General features: G+C 37.5%; 1 protein-coding gene and 1 long non-coding RNA gene across 2 annotated transcripts in view; one reads left to right on the top strand and one right to left on the bottom strand.

Moving 5' to 3' along the window:
• Positions 1-19,682, bottom strand: part of LOC141331059 (uncharacterized) — a 470,059-nt gene that overhangs the window by 420,008 nt on the left and 30,369 nt on the right. The gene's annotated exons all lie outside the window — the stretch shown is intronic.
• igf2a (insulin-like growth factor 2a) lies at positions 989-5,326 on the top strand. Its single transcript, XM_073835914.1, has 4 exons — positions 989-1,183; positions 1,514-1,646; positions 2,379-2,554; positions 3,329-5,326. The coding sequence occupies exons 1-4, from the start codon at positions 1,124-1,126 to the stop codon at positions 3,560-3,562; spliced, it is 603 nt and encodes a 200-aa protein (XP_073692015.1). The 5' UTR covers positions 989-1,123; the 3' UTR covers positions 3,563-5,326.

The following is a 19,682-nucleotide window of genomic DNA, read 5'->3' on the forward strand; positions in this document are numbered from 1 at the left end:
GTGAGAAGCTGGAAGAATGTTCCCTCAATTAAAATTCCTCAGGCTGACCTGTTGCCAAAAGGTATTTTAAAGCGGGGGCTATTTGACTAAGAATGCGCCTCGTCATCGGTGAGCACTGAGCAGGTACTCTATCAGCTGAGTGTGCATTCAAACATAAACCAGTAGTGAGCGCTGCACTTTCACGATATTTTTTGTATCAACACATGTATTCTGTATGAAAACGTATTAGTAAACTGCTGTCTTTCATTTGTGTTTTAGATGCCCGAATCAGACGAGAACAGAATCGGAAAACATGTGACGATTTTATAATGTGGCAATAATAGAAACAATTTGGAGAAAATAAAAAAATATATATAATATTGAAAATAAGTAAGGTAAAGTAAGTTTAAGTTTAAAGTAAGTTTTTCCTTTGTGGGTTAAGAACAATGTCGGCTGCGGTCGGAATAGCCTACTGCTTATTGGATTCAAATTGCTTCTGATTATGAGAAAAGCATTCCAGTTCATATCCACAGTGAGCGGGCTGGCTGTAGTAATTGGAAAATCATTTCCGCGAATCGGATCTTTTGTACAGTTCATTTCAAAGAATAAGATCAAAAAGAGAATCGTTACGTCATCACGTCAAAGCGTTCCAAAAGAGCCCCAAAAGACACTTTTATTATAAATGTTTTCTTAATAATAATGTTTGTTGTTTGTTGTATAATCTAAGTATAATTTGCAGAAACAGGAAACAGTAGTAAAACCCAGGTACATCTTAGCTGAAAGGCTATTTATTTATTTATAAAACTGTCACAAAACAAGCTCTAGTTCAATGAGTCGGCGAGTTGTTCCGAAGAACCGTTCTTACTAATTCACTGATTCTGCAGCGGTTTAAAAAAAAAAAAAAAAAAAAAAAAGATCCGACTCAAAAGAACCATTAGTTCACGAATCGGACATAGCTACTGGGCTGGGGGTGCAAGGGGCGGGTGTTAGTATAAATTGCCTCTCACTACATATGCCTTGCCTGTCCTCTGAACTTTGAGACAGCCACAAGCATCACTCAAAGAGATGCAACAGACTGGAAATTAAACAAAGCAACTCTTTAGTACAACAGCTAGTAAACGTCGCTTTCCACAAACCGCCTACTATGGATGATTACCATCTATTCTGTTCATCGTGCCGAAAAACAGGGGAAAGAGAAACAACGGTAAGAGAAAGTGACAATGACATGACTGACTGTGTTTCAGCATGTTTATGTATTCGCATAGCTTCAACGTTTCTGCGTAATTACAGCTGCATGTTTAGGAACTTAGAAGCAAAGTTCATTAAAGACAATTATCATTGTTTTAAACGCTGCTGCTGCTTGATTGTATCACTGATAAGGATAATAGCGTCTGCACAGTTACTTTGAACTTTTTGTGTATCACTCTTCGCGTGATTGAAATCACCACAATCACATCAGTTAGCTCTGTTAGGCGATACGGTTTGATACGGATCTCTGAACTGACTCACACTCAAATCTGTTTTCATTTCACAGATGCGCTCACTGATACTCTTCATTCTGTCATTGTTCATGGTCGCATCCCCCGTAGCAACCGGGGAGACTCTTTGCGGTGGAGAACTAGTGGATACTCTTCAGTTCGTGTGTGGAGAAGATGGGTTTTATATCAGTAAGTGTAACTCTTACAGTGCTGTCTAATGGTTGTGAGGAAATGTAAACATTTACATAGCCATTTGTCTTGTAGAAGTAGTCAGAGTCTGGCATTGTCATCTGTCTTTTCTTTCAAACTGCTGTTTGTATAGCTACATGTGCACTAATGACAGTGTTTATTAATGAGGAAACGCTCCTGTTATTGCTTTCTAGGAAGCATTCTGAATGAAGGCCATTAGTGCTGTTAAATGTTAGTATTTGGGGGAAGCAAGGAATTTGTGCCTGCAAGTTATTTAGTTGTTTGCAATAGATTTCTCTCTCTCTCTTTTTCTCTCTCTCTGTCTGGTCTCTTGTATTCCTATCAGATGACGGTGGACTTCCCCCTTTTGTACCTCTCCTGCTGTTCTTTATCTTTTATCTCTGTTTAGTAGGCAAATGGCAAGGTTAAAGGATCTATTTTGCTAGCTATTCACACATCCCTGAGAACACAGAACAATATTTGTTTTTTTCTGTGTACTGTTCTTTGTGACATTTGAAATCCTTATCAAATCGGTTAGTGCCAGAAGTAAAAAGGCAGTCACAATCAACAGGATCTGTTGATGCAGTCTCCGATTTCAGAAATCCTAGGAACATGCCAGCAGCCACATGTGGGATTTGGTGAAATATAAACAATAGGGTGTGAATTGGTAGCGTTGGTCGCTTTCCAGGGGAACCCCGGAGTTGATCGCTTACCTTCTCTTCCCCCACCTAGGCAGGCCGAACAGATCAAATAGCCGCCGTCCTCAGAGAGGGATAGTGGAAGAATGCTGCTTTCGGAGTTGTGAGCTGCGCCTGCTGCAGCAGTACTGCGCAAAACCCGTGAAGTCCGAGCGAGATGTTTCCTCCAGCTCACTGCAGGCCTACCCAGCATCGCAGGCTCTTCACAAGGTACATGGAGCTGCTTATCTCCCCCTCCCCCCTCGTCGAAAGCCCAGTACAATGATTTTGCTGAACCCACAAACACAGACTCAGACTAGACAGGCTAGTCAGACACACAGCCTGTTTTTATCACGCCAAAATCAATATTAACCACGTCTCCTCGCTCAGAACCGCTGAGCAATGGAGAAAATGGCACAGATCATCAGAAATCTGTAGACTGCATTAAAGATGATGGACGAACAGCACCGAGGGAGATAGTTAGCCACACAAACAAAAGCCCATGGTAACACCATAAAACTCTATTGGACAGCATGAGCAATGATGTCATTATTCCAAGCACCAAAACAAGTACAAGTGTTATGCCGCATTCTGGCAAATTTTTGTGCCATGTGCTCTTGGCATGGAAATATGTTAAGCGTTGGCAAGACAGTTGGCCAGCTGGCCATGGCTTGGATTTGAAAATAACAAAAACAAACAACCCAACAACAACACAATAGTCAGCCCCACTTGAGAAAAGTACACTCACACTGTAAGTCGAGGAGGGGATTGTTTCTCTCACACTGTTCAACAAATAATCATTCTGATTGTAGAGTCTTTCTTTTACTGGGGAAAGACCACACATTCATTATTAGTTTTTTAGAAACTGCATTCAAGATATACATTTCATCAGTTCATGCATTCCCTGGGAATCGAACCCATGACCTTTCTATTGGTAAAGTTGGTTGATAATACAACAACAAATCAATGAAATCAGAATCCACAGCAAGTTCTTCTGTTTTGCAGGAAATCTCAGGAGGGCCTCTCGTGAAGTATTCCAAATATGAAGTATGGCAAAGAAAGGCTGCCCAGAGGTTAAGGAGAGGGGTCCCATCCATCCTGCTTGCCAGAAAGTTTAGGAGGCAGGTGGAAAAAATCCAAGATGAGGAGCAAGCCAGTTTCCATCGGCCCCTCATGACCCTCCCCGACAGACACCCTGCCATCCTTCCACACATCCAGATCGACACGTCCCACAAATGATGGCCAGCTTTCCCAAATGGGAGCAAACAAGGGATTATAGCCAAGGTCTTGGTCAGTAGAGGCACTTTTTTTTATAAATCATACCACTCGCCCACCGTCTTTCTCAAATCCAGATTATGAACACTCTTGTGTGTTACCAGCCTTCGAAACACTAGAAGTCAACGTTGAAAGTGAATGTAATGGGACAAGAGAGATGAATATAACGGAGATGCCCAGAACTGATGCTGAGGAAGCTGCCAGAATGTCAAAAGTCAGCCGTCTGCAAAAGCATTTATGGTTCTGTCTTGCTTGCACCGTATTTTAAATGTCATATTTTTAAAGGAATGAATTGATCGAGATTAGAGTCCTTTACCTGCACCTTTAAAATGCCGCACCTGTGGCATAAAGACAGAAGAAGAGTATGGAAAATGTTGGCTGGCTGTGCAAAGCCAAGGACTGATGTTAACAGCACAATTTTTTATGGACTGCTAAATATGATAACGTTATGGTGCTAACTTGGACTCAAAAGGAGTTTGCTAAAGAGTTTTTCCGTTTTAGGAAAAAAAAAACGAGATTGTATTCAAAAGACAATTAAGTAAGACTGGTTGTAGATGAGCTCAACCAGAAAAAAAACTGTATGCTTGGCTGTTCAAGATCCATAATCTGCGCCCTGGAGAATGAAGGTGAAGCCTTTGCTATCAAACGACATAGCTTTGCAATGGAAGGCAGAGAACATTACAAAAATATCTGATATCATATCTGAGGACATCTGCAATCAAGTCATCTTGGACTTTGGGCAAGAGCAATCGTACTTGTTTTGAGGTGTCACATATTGTATCCATAACATTCCTGTTTCCAGTTTCTGCCATTTTATCTTTGCAAATCGTCTTCACTGTTATTTAGACAGTATTGTACACATATACACAAAAGAATCGATCTTTTTAAAGGGAAAATCAGCAATAACCTCTTGCATATCTTCAACATACAATCATAGTATTCCAGTGCTTTTGCTTTAAAAAAAATACTTGAATATGTATGAAAAGTCTCATAAGATGTTGTCATTGACCCTAGTATGACCAGTCTTGCAAATTGAGCCACCAACCATTTTCTTTAAGTAATGGCACTGTATCAAGGCGTTATTTATTTTAATGAAACCCATAAAATTCAGTCCCAATGAAAGATTACATGCACAACTGGCAGTTTTTTTGTATATTATCTTTTATAGTTGTTCTGCTTATGTATGTAGATGCTATGTACCAAAAAATTTTATGTCTCCTTTTTTAAGTAAAATCAATGGAAGCTTATAAAGTCGTCCTGACTCACTTTCTCAACAGCTTGTTTTATTGCATGTTGCCTAATCTAAAATAGGTGGATGAGTCGATAGCTTTTGGAATGTATTTGGAGAAGCAAAACAAGTGCATACGTACACAGGCAGTGACCTGACTGCCCTAAGGGAAGGGTGAAGGCTGGGGAACACTAACTCTTGATGATTTGCTGACTAACCTTGACGAAATGCCATAGGTCAGCTCAAAAACATGCAGGCTCTATATCACCTGTGCACCATGAAAAGGTGAGCCTCATTTTTAGTTGCCCTTAGGGTTTAGTTGTAGGTGTCTTATCATCTTTCCAAGGTCTGTTTATGAAGATACTGAAATTCGAAGTATTTCTGAATCACAAATTAGTAAGATCTTATCCACTGGAGCATGCTGATGCTGCAACCCAAATGGGAATAGTCTATTGTAAAAGGGAGGAACATGGTTAAAGTGTGTGAAGGTGATTTACCAATACCTTTATCAATACAGCGTGTAAATTAAAGGGGTAGTTAATCCAAAAAATAAAAAAATCTGTCATCATTCAATCACTCTCCAGCCATTTCAAACCTGTATGACTACTGTGGAACATAGAAGATATTTCTAGAAATGTTTCAATTGCTTTGTCTGTACTATCAAAGTCAATGTTGTCCAAAGAAATATTGATCCCTATTAACTAATGTATAGACAAAAAAGGGAGTAAATAGTTTGTACAAAGCCCCACATATAACAGAAAAAAAAGACATTGTGACCATGAATTAAGAATTAATTCCTACAAAACGAGAACAGATTAAAAAATCGTGGCCACACATTTCTCAGGATGTTTTGGTAACGATATTTATTTATTTTCCTCATGTCATGTGCAGGGCTTCATAGGTTTGCAATGACATGAGGGTGAGTAAATGTTCAGTTTGGGTTCATTTTACAAATAGTCTGCTTGTATTTGGTCAACGGGTGATCAAAAGGTCATCAACTATTATTAAAAGACTCTTATGAAAACAGTTTGAATGTTCAGGTCACAAACAGGAGCAGCAGCACTTTCGGTGGTTACCCCGATTATCTAAACGTCACGCTCCACCCCAAACCCCAGGAAATACTACACGCCTGGACCTGCTCCTAACAGTCTTCTTCATACCTTATGAATATTTGCAAAAGCTAAACGCCAGATATTAATTTGCCTGACTTTGTGCCTTGAGGATGTTTATGTAAGACTTGGAGGGTTTGAGATGTGATTTAAGGACAGGCCTGTTTTCTCCAAAGCCTGAGGTTCGTGAAGCTATTAACAATATAGGGGAAAGAACAGGAATGATACCTGAAGGCTCAACTTCAAAGGCTGCGACGTTCTTTGGTTCACTCTCAGGCAGCTGAAACGATCCTTCAATCTATCAGCGATCTGCTTTGTTGTTTATCTGTTGTGCTACTCTTGTTCGTGTACGTGTTGTATCGTGGGAACCGAAGGTTGTTTTTGTGTACATAAGCGAGATGATTTATATTCTTTGTGGTCGCTGTGTATAAAAACTGTGTACGAAATCAGGTTAATGGCGAAGTGGATGATGGTGCTTGTGTCTGAGATCATCGCAAGCTTCTGTTCAAAAGATGTCTGGAGGAACAGATTCACACTGACACAGTGTGCCTGTTGTTCGGTCTATTGTGTGAAGCGAAGGCTGCAACTATCGACGTCCCACCGAGCAAAATATCTGCTCTCGAATGTGAAGGCAAAGCCAGAAATCAGTCATAAGCAAACAAACGACCGCTAAATAGCTGTGAAATGCTTTACAAGTCCACACAATTGTAAATATAGCTATTCCAAAAATATAGCACAACGTTAGTCATTTACCTTTCATCAGTTCCCATCACCATCTGGGTTTTGACGTCTTTCACAGCCGTGCGGATCTTGCAAATATGACGCCATGATCCTACACATTTAATGTATGATTTAAATATAAATAAATGGATTTTTTAAAGGATTAGTTCACCCAGAATGAAAGTACTGTGATTAATTACTCACCCTCATGTCTCTCCAAACCAGTAAGACCTTTGTTCATCTTCAGAACACAAATTAAGATATTTTTGATTAAATCTAAGAGCTTTCTGACCTTGCATAGACAGCAAGATATGTTCAAGGCACAGAAACGAAGTAAGGACATTGTTAAAATAGTCCATGTGACATCAGTGGTTCACTGTGTTATGAAGCTACGCAAATAGTTTTTGTGCACAAAGAAAATCAAAATAACTTTATTTAACGATATTTCTCCCAGGGATGGATTTCATCAAAAATATCTTAATTCGTGATGAATGAAGGTCTTATGGGTTTGGAACGACATGAGGGTGAGTTGTTTTTGGGTGAACTGTCCTTTTAATGAATACATTCAGCAAGACTGAATTGCATTAATCAAAAATGACAGTAAAGACATTTAGAAATTTACTAAAATATTTCTATTTTAAATAAATCCTGTTCCTCTGAACTTTTTATTAATCAGACAATCTTAACAAAATAATTTCTAAAAAGTCATGTGAAACTGGGGTAATGGCTGCTGAAAATTTAGTTTTTCAAAAAACAAAAACAAAAAAAAAAACATTATTAAATTTTTTTAACAGTTTTGGTGAGCAAAACATAAAATGTATTCACCCGTGAATAAAAGTGAATTGATTGCTTCCTCTCTCTCTCTTTATTTGTTTGTTTATTTATCTATTTATTTATATATCTATCTATCTATCTCTGGGGTTTTGAGATGCCATTATGTTGTTTACGGAAAACTAGGTGGTCAACATGAAAGTCATTGCAATGGATTCTTAAATTCAGGAAACCAATGGAAAGTCATGCCAATAACCCTTTTTGTCCTTTTTTTTAGACATACAGTAATATTTTCCCTCTTTTGTCTTACAGGGCCTTTGAGATTTTATCTATTGATTCTGCAGTGAATGAAACTGCTTATTGACAGCATATGTCATCAAAGGCATTACACAAATACAAAGCTATTGTATTTCATTGAATTGGCCATGTGAACCTTTCTTGTGAATGAATATCGTTACTCCAAATGACATTGTGTGACAAAGGCCGCTTTTTATTGTATTGCATGTACACAGAACTCTTCATCACAGCACTGGGATGAGTGCGTTTACCTTCGTCACAGTCTTGCGTAACCCTATTACGCAAAAAGGCCAAATATGTTCGAAAGCATGCGGGACATTCAATGTGACATCCTGTCTACTCAAACAGGTGGAGATCTCAGCAGCACGAGGCAAACTGCCATGATGCACGGTGCATGAGAAAATGTGCATAGAGTAGACAGATAGAAAAGGGCAGGGTTTGAACTTTCACACACAAATATACATGTACACAGTTGTATGCAATGAGAAAGATTACAGACACAGACACTCTTAAGCATGCACACACTCTCACTCCTAATGATCTCTCTGGTGGTATTTACGCTTGGTCACTCCATCTATTTATATGGATGGGATCAATATTAGGTCATGAAAAGGCCAAATGTAAATGCCCTCCATGATGCATTCAAGGCTAAATGCAATAAGGTTAAAGGTGCATACAAATGAATGCATTGTCAATCATTCCTGAAGCTCAAATGGTAGAGCAATGCCAGTGTCATGAATACAGTCCTACATGGAATATGAGAAACTATAAAAATGTATGCCATGGAAGCAAATTTACATGTATGCACATGATATGTGGAAGAAGAAATAGATGGCCGTGAATTTGTTTCAACAATGGTTGATGCTCCAGAAGGAAACACGATGCATTGAGAGACGGGGGGTGAAAAGTTTTTGAATTTGAAGATCAGGGTAAATGTCACTTATTTTGTCTGGGAAACATGTAAGTATTTTCTGTAGCTTCTGAAGGGCAGTACTAAATAATAAAAAAAAATTGATATTTAGGCAAACTAGGAAAAATACTCATTCTGTTCAAAAGTTTACACCCCTAGCTTTTAATGCATCGTTTTCCTTCTGAAGCATCAGTGAGCATTTGAACCTTCTTTAATAGTTGCATATGAGTCCCTCAGTTGTCCTCAGTGTGAAAGTCATTGTTGGAAAGGGTTCAAATATACAAGAATTCTGAAAATCCAAAGATTTTCTGGGACCTAAATGATTTTTTTGAAGAACAGAGGGCAGTTTAACTGTTTAGGACAAAGAAGGGACTCATGAACAACTATCACTAAACAAAAAATCAGCTGTGAATCATTCAGGTAACAACACAGTATTAAGAATCAAGTGTGTGAAAACTTTTGAATGGGGTCAATTTTATAAATTCAACTATTATTTGCTTTTGTGGACTATATGTAAACGTCTTTTATGTGAAATATCTTATTCAGGTCAGTACTAAATAAAAAATAAAAAGCATTTTCCCTCTTATTTTGGTAAAATAATTAATATTTACTTTTTCAACTGTAAATAATGTAGTGTATGTACTCAACCACCCTCATGTCATTCCAAACCTGAACCAAACAGTTTAGTTCCTATTGACTTCTATTGCATTTTTTGTCCATATAATAGAAGTCTACAAAAACCAAAATGGTTTGGCTGCCAACTTACTTCAAAATAATAAAAGTCATACAGGTTTGGAACAATATTATCGTGAGTAAATGGCATAATATTTATTTATGAGTGAATTGCCCCTTTGTGGATATGATATAACTTAAACAAGGGAACAAATTCTTAAATTGTGGCTTTGATATCTTTTTTTTTTTCCCCAGCATGTCATGTACAGGACTTCATATGAATGCATCTGGTTGTTTAAGCTACATATGTAAACTTTTCCTTCCCAAACAGAACTACATCATCATACAAAGTTCAGGAGCACTGTCAGCCACATGTGAACAATCCAAAAGCTGAAAAATACAAAATAAGAAAGGCAACAAGGTATGTCAGAACACAACACAATCTACATTTCTACAAAAATAATATCCCACAATACTGTACTTGAGGTTCGGCAGCTGGGGTTTTTTCAGTTTATTATAACCTTTTCTGTTGAAGAATGATTATCGCTAAAGCTGTCTTTAATTTGTTCTAGATCATTAGACAACATTATGTGGCTCATCACTACACTCTTAAAATTAAAGGTGCTTCACGGTGCCATAGAAGAACCTTTTTTGTCTAAATGGTTCTAAATGTGGCGAAAGAAGGTTCTTCAGATTATAAAAAGGTAAGAAAGAGATGGTTCTTTAAAGAACCTTTGACTGAATGGTTCTTTGTGGAACCAAAAATGGTTCTTCTATGGCAGCGCTGGGAAGAACCTTTTAAAGCACCTTTATTTTTAAGAGTGCACCTGTATAGTTTAAGTGTGGTACATCAGATCTGCTTACATCTAATTGTTGAACAACTGATTGATCAGGAAGCCTTAGAGGTATAGTTCACCCAAAAATAAAAGTTCTGGTAATCTTGTTAATGGCGAAGGATAGTGATAGGGAAAAGAAGAATTGTTGAGTCCTTATTTTTGTTTTCTTAGTGCACAAAAAGTATTTTTGTAGCTTTTCTGTGCCTTGACCATAGTAGCTCCTTTGCTCTCTATGCAGGGTCAGAAAGCTCTTGGATTTCATCAAAAATATCTTAATTTGTGTTCTTAAGATGAATGAAGGTATTACGGGTTTGGAACGACATGAGGGTGAGTAATTGATGACAAATATTATGGGTTTGGAGCGACATGAGGATGAGTAATTAATGACAGAATTTTAATTTTTGCATGAACTATTTCTTTAAGCAGACTAAGAGTAAATGGGCCACCTGATAAGATTTCGACAGCACATATTGATCTAGAGCCAGCTGGATCATTCTCTTCTCTACGCAAAACACCAAAACTACACAGATAGTGAGTGCGGTAAAACATTAATAATTTTTTCTGTGACAGGCATGGAGTTTTGAACTTTGAAATGAAAGCGTAGCTTATGGAAGCAGAGTATAAAATGACATTTTTGCCGGGGAAAAACATGTTCTTGCAAAGGTCATTACTCAGCAAAAGGTATGTCTATACCAAAGTGTTTACACAAAGTGCCATCTGCATTACAGCTGGTTTATACAGCAAATCATGTTTTGTGTTTCTTGTGGCTTTCACCTCTCTAACATTTCTCTTCCTTGTGATTTATATTTGACCCTGCGGCATATGGTATACTGTACAGTTTAGAAACAGACTTGTTTACATTGACCCCCCACTCACACACACTCTGTTTCATTCACAACCTTTAATACATTTATTAAATTGTAATAATAACAATGTTTTTCGTTTATTTTTGATACTTCATTTCAAACAAATGCAGCCTTGTTGAGCATAAAAAACTTCTTTTAGAACATAAAAAAAACTTGCCAACCCCAAACATTTGAACACATGTCTGTCTTTTTCATAACCACATCACAGCCATCCAAACAGCAACAAAGCAAATATTCAAAAGTTGTGTGTGTGTGGTAAACATGTGATGAACAAGTGACAGTAACCATTACAATAAGCTATAGGTTTGGATTTAGCTCAAAAACCACATGCATTACGTCAAACATATTTCCATCTATGGAAGAATTGGCTTTATCATTACAAATTCTCATCTAGGTCTTAAAAAAATGACTTTGTCCATTTTCTTTTCCTTGGTATCTCTCAGAAAACAACTTGTGTGCTGTCCATGGTCCTGAAAAATGCCTCGTTGAGGTCTTAAAATAGAAGTTCTCATGACATTGTTAAGTAAAGATTTCATTAAGATACACATGATGAATGAACTAAGCTTAGTGGTGAAGGAAATTTTTCTTTCTGACATTGATTTACCACCAAACAAATCTTCCAGAGCGCAGCAGAATATGACTGTGGAAGGAAAGCTTTCATATGGGAATTTATTCATAATAAGTAACACAGATAAACAAAAGGCAATACGCAATATTTATCAACCAATGGAGCAAAACCTAATGCGTTTTAAGTTAACTGATCACAAATGTGTCGTACAAATACTAATAGAGATTAAATCACAATTTAGCAAGGCCCCTTGCAAATAAACAGTTGTGACATGATAGCAGAAAGTAAACAATTACAATTCTAATATCATCGTTTTATTTTTAAGTATTACTACGATATAAGCCGAGCCCCCACTCAAACCCCACGCCATTGATTTAAAAGCTAACGAGACGAATTCAAATATTGACCTGTCCTTTTCAAACATCCCAGTTCCCAGGCCTCCTCTGCTTTTTGGCAGCATTATCCAGCAACCTCAGAGTTCATCTTTCTACATTAGTTAATGTTAAACTTAGTTTAACATAGTCCAGACAGTCAACGAAGAAAGTCAAAAGTAAAAAGTACAATTTGTTTATTTTAAATCGGATTTATGAAGGCAAGTGATACAACAAAAAACTTTTTTCCTCATTGCAGTCACTTCTAAATGTTGATTTTAATGATTTTTAATGTTCCAGAACTCAACAAATTTGATGAGAGACTGAAAATATCTGTTTAAAGAGACATAAAGTAGGTCAGTGATGTCAATGAGATAATTCATGCCTTATGCAAACATGCTGCTATGATGCTCTAGGCCACAGACGTCGTCTGAACAGACACAGGATGTAGTCGGTCTGTAATTTACGGGACAGAATTCAGCTGCTGTAAGTTGATTTGTGTTTACAGGAACAGTATATGGTTTTGTACTTTCTTTAGTTAATAAAAACACAAATGGCATCTAATTGGCTTTTTAAAATGGTCTGAATTGTCTTCAACTGTGCTTTGATAACAGCATCTGTAAGACTACTTTTAAAGTGTGATCAAAATCGGTAAAATATACTTGTGACCCTGGACCACAAAACAAATATACCCGTCTTAAGTAGCACGGGTATATTTGTAGCTATAGCCAAAATACATTGAATCGGTCAAAATTATGGATTTTTCTTTTATGCCAAAAATCATTAGGACATGAAGTAAAATCATGTTCCATGAAGATATTTAGTAAATTTCCTACCGTAATTATTTCAAAACTTAATTTTTAATTAGTAATAGCATTGCTAAGAACCTACTTTGGACAACTTTAAAAGTGATTTTCTCAATATTTAGATTTTACTTGACCTTTCAGATGAAATATACATACAATTTTGTCTATGGCAACTCCTACTTTTAATGTTTGATCGTTTTTTGTTCAAATGTATTATTTTATTTATTTATTTAAAAAAATATATATTATTATTTTTTTTATTATTTTTCCCACCGCTATGTATCATTAAAAAAATCTGAATGAGTAATTAAAAAACTCCTGAATAGAATCAATCGATTCTTTTCAGGAATTTTGCCAGATTTTCACCTAAGAGAGATAGATGGCAGCTAAATTGACAAATTTCGCAATATTGAATGGGCTAGACTGTCAAACTGTCTTTCTGTGAACTCTACACAGAATTCATGAGCTGGTTAGACTTTGGTATTATTGCAGCATTTCTAAGCAGAACACAGACAGTCAGGTTTGACATTTTCTGTGAAATTTTAGTAGTTCATTAAAGGCATCTAGATATCGATTAATATAATATTGTTTTTTTTAATCTTTACTTTTAATCTAATCATCTTCATTGTAAAGTCACAGATTTACTCAGAAATCTACAAACAATTGTTTTTACAAATCAAAATTAATATTAAAATATTACAAGATAGATAATTCTGAAAGCCGAATAAATAAGCTTTCAACTGATGCATGGTTTGTTAGGTTAGTCAGGACAATATTTGGCCGAGATACAACTTTTTGAAAATCTGAAATCTGAGGGTGCAAAAATAACAAAATATTGAGAAAATCGCCTTTAAAGTTGTCCAAATGAAGGTCTTAGCAATGCATATTATGGATCAAATTTAAGTTTTGATATATTTTATGGTAGGAAATTTACAAAGTATCTTCATGGGACATGATCTTTACTTTACTATGCTAATGATTTTGGCGTAAAACCAGGGGCAGCCGTGGCCTAATGGTTAGAGAGTCAGACTTGTAACCCAAAGGTTGCAGGTTTGAGTCTCAGGTCTGGCAGGGATTGTAGGTAGGGGGACTGGTGTGTGTGTGTGTGTGTGTGTGTGTGTGTGTGTGTGTGTGTGTGTGTGTGTGTGTGTGTACCTGGTATTCATCACGTAATGGGGACCAAATGTCCCCACAAGGATAGTAATACCAGTAAATTTTGACCTTGTGGGGACATTTCTTAGGTCCCCATGAGGAAACAGGCTTATGAATCATGCACAATGAGTTTTTTTGAGGAAGTAAAAGTGTGCACAATCTCCTGTGAGGGCTAGGTTTAGGTGTAGGGTAGGTGTAGGGCGATAGAAAATACGGTTTGTACAGTATGAAAACCATTACGCCTATGGAATGTCCCCATAAAACATGTAAACACAACATATATCTATGTGTTTGTTTTTGTGACATATCAGGACACAAATTTGTGTAATAACATGGGTATGACATAGGTATTACAAGGAGAGGGTGACTTATGAGGACATTGCCCATGTCCCCACTTTTCAAAAGGCTTATAAATCATACAGAATACGTTTTTTTGAGAATGTAAAGATATGCACAGTCTCCTGTGAGGGCTATGTTTAGGTGTAGGGAAGGTGTAGGGTGATAGCAAATATCGTTTGTACAGTATAAAAACCATTACGTCTATGGAATGTCACAAAACGTGTGTGTGTGTGTGTGTGTGTGTGTGTGTGTGTGTGTGTGTGTGTGTGTGTGTGTGTGTGTGTTCACTACTGTGTGTGTGCACTTGGATGGGTTGCAAGTGCAGAGAACAAATTCTGAGTATGGGTCATCACCATACTTGGCCTCATGTCACCTCCTTTCCTTTCATAAAAGAAAAATCTATCATTTTGACCCATACAATGTATTTATGGTTATTGCTACAAATATACTTGTGCTACTTAAGACTGGTTTTGTGGTCCAGGCCCAAATATTACATTACATTACATTACATTACATTACATTACATTACATTATATTATATTATATTATATTATATTATATTATATTATATTATATTATATTATATTATATTATATTATATTATATTATATTATATTATATTATCACAAGGTATACCGAAAAGTGAGACATCATACAAACAAAATCAAACAAAAATATCACAATATGCAAGTATGCAAAAGTAAAAAACTAAATTGCACACATTACTTTCCTTTTCATTCCATCAAAACATGAGGTCAAATATGCACATTTTACTATTTTGCAATGACACAGAGGCATGCACATTCTTTGCAAACTGTGAAAGATCACAATCATTGAGCATGAGCACTATAAGAAACATAAATACTGCATTATGCAAATCTGCTTCCCTCTTCTTTGATTCACTGTCAGTGCAAAAACAATGTTATTATACTGCAAGATTAAATAAGCAATAAGGAATAATGAAGGCCCTCAAAGTATGTAAACCTACATAAAACTGGCACAAGTTAAAAGTGGACCCTGCGTATAAGAGGGTCAGCCAGATGTCTGATAGCACGTAAACGTTTTGGTGCAGCGATTGACCCACAGCATTGAGTTAGGAAATGTTATCCAAAATAATAAAACACTGCAGTCATCTCTGCTCCGCAAATACATGCAAATCCACATTCAGATGTGTTTATTTAGCTGTTCAAAGAAACATGCTTAGCAGTAATAAGCACAGAGTAAAAGGAAAGAAACTTTGCTCTGAAAGTGGCCTTGAAAAGATAGGACTATTTAATCATGTGGTGCACAGACCCGACGGACAGAACTGAAACATGGGTCACATGGGAAAACAATGAGGCGGTGATGTCACCGATCATAGAACTGACTAGAAGCTTTCCTTTAAACCATCCTTCAAACTTAATCACTTTTCACCCACCGAATTCGGTCATAAACCTTGTGCCATGTGTGTTACGTTATGGTTACGTTTCAACCAAAACATTATTATATGTTTTTACAGTGGTTGAGACAGCGGTTGAGACAAGTTGGCTTTTTTGTGTGTGCTTTTTCCCACCACTTCATTTGTTTTTCTCATATGATGGTGCACATGGTCTGAATAAAGGTCCCTTGCGATTTTGTGGTATAAAGCATCTGCTAATTGTCTGCAACCTTTTCTCCATTCGGGACAATGTGCTAAAAAGTGACTGTATCGGATGTCTTGACCTGTACTGGAACTCCATGACAAAAACAAGTCCTGTGGCCTGACCTAGTTGAGCTATTTTCTGCCATTCTCTTCCATAAAAACAACACGGTATGAGGTCAGGGAGATGCTGGGCTAGAGCGAAATAGTACGGGATGCAGTTTGTTGTTTGGATGCCTGGTGGATGACATCAACTCACACAGAGCTTTCCCCTCAGCCCTCACAGCGGGAACAGTGGTTTTCCATACTATTACCTCTGCCTCGAAGGAAAGTCCCACTGATTCTGCACTACCACACCACCTCCTTTTACCTTAAGAGCTCTCTGTAAACGCAAATAAATCACACTCGACCGCGTGTAGCCGAGTCTCGATGTAGACATTTATGTCTCTGGAAGGAATAACAGCAGTTGTCAGGACAGAAGCGTAAGAGCCAAAATAACCACAGCAGCTGATGGAGAGCTGATTAGTGAGATAACTTCATTCGCTATATGACAGCACACATGAAACATATGCAATTATGTACATTCATAACATGTAATATATAACTTAATGATAATCGCTCCCTTCCTGCATAGTGCAAAACAACTTTATTTCACTGGCAGCTTTCCAAAGTGTAAGTTAAGGCGCTCCACCTCTATAACGGATCATTGCAGGATGAGAATCGGTCCTCCTATACAGTTCGTAGGAAGAAAGCATGCCCTCATTCTTGGCTCATGGCGGTTGTTTATAAGCCTGTCCTTTTTTATGAAAAAATACCAAGATGACATTTGGCATGACACAGTCTGTTTTGCAGGGAAAGGAGCAGGCAGACGTATGAGCAGACATTTGGATAGCTTGCAAGGTCAGGTTCTGTGAAGAAGATGCAGAAACACATCAGTACGGTGACTTGCGAAAGTGTTCATACCTTTACACATTTTATGTTGCAGCCTTATGTTAAACTGATTTAAACTACTATTTTCCCAACTCTACACTCCATAGGCTATACTCTAATGACAAAGCAAAAAACAGATTTGTGACAACTTTGCAAATTTATTAAAAATAATAAAACTCTGACCTAAGTACATTGCATAAGTTTTCATACCCTTAACTCAGTACTTAGTTGAAGCACCTTAACAGCCCCAAGCATTTGGCAATTACCTGCCATTCTTTGCATCACCTCTTCACCTCTCAAGTTCTGTCAGCTTGGATGAGGGCTGGCAGACGTTTTCAAGTTTGTCCAGTAATATTTGATTGCGTTCATGTCAAGGCTGTGGCTGGGCCACTCAAGGACATTCACAGAGTTGTCTATAAGCCACTCTTGCTGTGTGCTTAGGGTCATTGTCCTTTTGGAAGGTGAACATTCTGCTCAGTCTGAGGTTCTCAGTGCTCTGGATTTTGGTGCACTAAGCTTTTCATCTACTCTGACGAGTCCTTCAGTCCCTGCCGCTGAAAAACAGCCCCACAGCATGAGGCTGCTACCAGAATACTTAACTTCTGGAATGGTATTGTACAGTGCTGGTTTCCTTCAAACATGATGCTTGGAATTGAGGTTCATCAGACCACAGAATCTTGTTTCTCACAGTCTAGGTGTTCTTTAGGTGTTTTTTTTTTTTTTTTTTTGTTTGGTTTTCATGTGTCTTCACTGAGGAGAGGATTGAGTCTTGCCACACCGCCATAAAGACCAGATTGGTGGAGTGTTTCAGTGATGTTTGTCCTTCTTTAAGTTTCTTTCATCTGCATATATGATCATGGAGCTCCACTAAAGTGACCATCAGCTTCCTGGTCACCAGTATAACCAAGCCTCTTCTCCATCAATTGCTCATTTTGGCCAGTTCTAGGAAGAGTCATAGTTGTTCCAAGCGTCTTTCATTATGGATAATGGAGGCTACATGCTTTGGTGAACCTTCAATGAAGCAGAATTTTTTTCTGAACTCTTCCCCAGATCTGTGTCTTGACGCAAGCCTGCTTTTGAGCTTCACAGGCAGTTATTTTAACCTCAGGGCTTGGTTTTTGCTCTGATATGCATTTTCAGCTGTTAGACCTTTTCTGAGAGTTGTGTCTTTCCAAATCATACTCATTCCAATGAATTTGCCACAGTTTAACTCTACTCAAAGTGTAGTAACATCTACAAGCGATATAAGTGCTCCTGAGCTAAATTTTAAGTGTCCCAGAAAATGGTATGAACACTTATGCAATCTTTTCAGTTTTTTATTTCTAATAAATTTGTAAAGTTGTAACAAACCTGTTTTATGCTTTGTCGTTATGGTGTATGAAGTGTAGACTGATGTGGAAAAAAAAGTGATTTAAAGCAGTTCAACATAACAAAACGTGAAAAAATGAAGAGGTATGAATACTTTCGCACTTTTCACTGTACATGCACTGCATGCTGTATGGTAGGACTCTAATGTCTATGTTGTGTGGTGGACAATTGTATTTTGTAACAGGTAATATACAGCAGTCTCACACACATCCACCAAGTTTGTAATTGTAAACCAAAACATGAATCTTGTTTCAAAGTGCAAGGGGTTATGGGCAATATTAGCCATGGATCTGTACTTTGAACATTCACAGGAAACCATTTGGCACACACCAATGTAAATCTGAGATAGTATTTAGGGCAGATAAGAATAAGTTAAATCGCCTCTGTTATGACATTTGTAAGCTTCCTAATATTGTTTTGGGAGTGTCCTACAATAGCATTACATTCATGCAAGGTCAAACAACGTTTTTGTTTTCTCAGAATATGCATTTAATATCACTTCATTTTCCAGCGATTCTCAAACAATTAATTTGAAGTAATTTAAAGACAAAAAGGACTGGACTACTGCTGAGTGGTCCAAAGTTATATTCTCTGATGAAAGTAAATCTTGCATTTCCTTTGGAAATCAGGGTCCCAGAGTCTGGAGGAAGAGAGGAGAGGCACAGAATCCACATTGTTTGAGATCCAGTGTAAAGTTTCCACAGTCAGTGATGGTTTGGGGTGCCATGTCATCTGCTGGTGTTGGTCCACTGTGTTTTCTGAGGTCCAAGGTCAACGCAGCTGTATACCAGGACGTTTTAGAGCACTTCATGCTTCCTGCTGCTGACCAACTTTATGGAGATGAAGATTTTATTTTCCAACAGGACTTGGCACCTGTACACAGTGCCAAAGCTACCAGTACCTAGTTTAAGGACCATGGTATCCCTGTTCTTAATTGGCCAGCAAACTCGCCTGATCTTAACCCCGTAGAAAATCTGTGGGGTATTGTGAAGAGGAAGATGCGATATGCCAGACCCAACAATGCAGAAGAGCTGAAGGCCACTATCAGAGCAACCTGGGCTCTCATAACACCTGAGCAGTGCCACAGACTGATCGACTCCATGCCACGCCACATTGCTGCAGTATTTCAGGCAAAAGGAGCCCCAACTAAGTATTGAGTGCAGTACATGCTCATACTTTTCATGTTCATATACTTTTCAGTTGGTCAAGATTTCTAACAATCCTTTCTTTGTATTGGTCTTAAGTAATATTCTAATTTTCTGAGATACTGAATTGGGGTTTTCATTAGTTGTCAGTTATAATCATCAAAATTAAAAGAAATAAACACTTGAAATATATCAGTCTGTGTGGAATGAATGTACACATTATACAAGTTTCACTTCTTGAATGGAATTAGTGAAACAAATCAACTTTTTGAAGATATTCTAATTATATGACCAGCACCTGTATACATTTGTACTTGAAAATGAGTCATTTTTGCAGTGTAGATGTTTATTCATAAAAAAAAAAAAAAAGTGCTTTGG

The sequence above is a fragment of the Garra rufa genome, chromosome 3 (genome assembly GCF_049309525.1).
Source record: "Garra rufa chromosome 3, GarRuf1.0, whole genome shotgun sequence".
Classification (NCBI taxonomy): domain Eukaryota; kingdom Metazoa; phylum Chordata; class Actinopteri; order Cypriniformes; family Cyprinidae; genus Garra; species Garra rufa.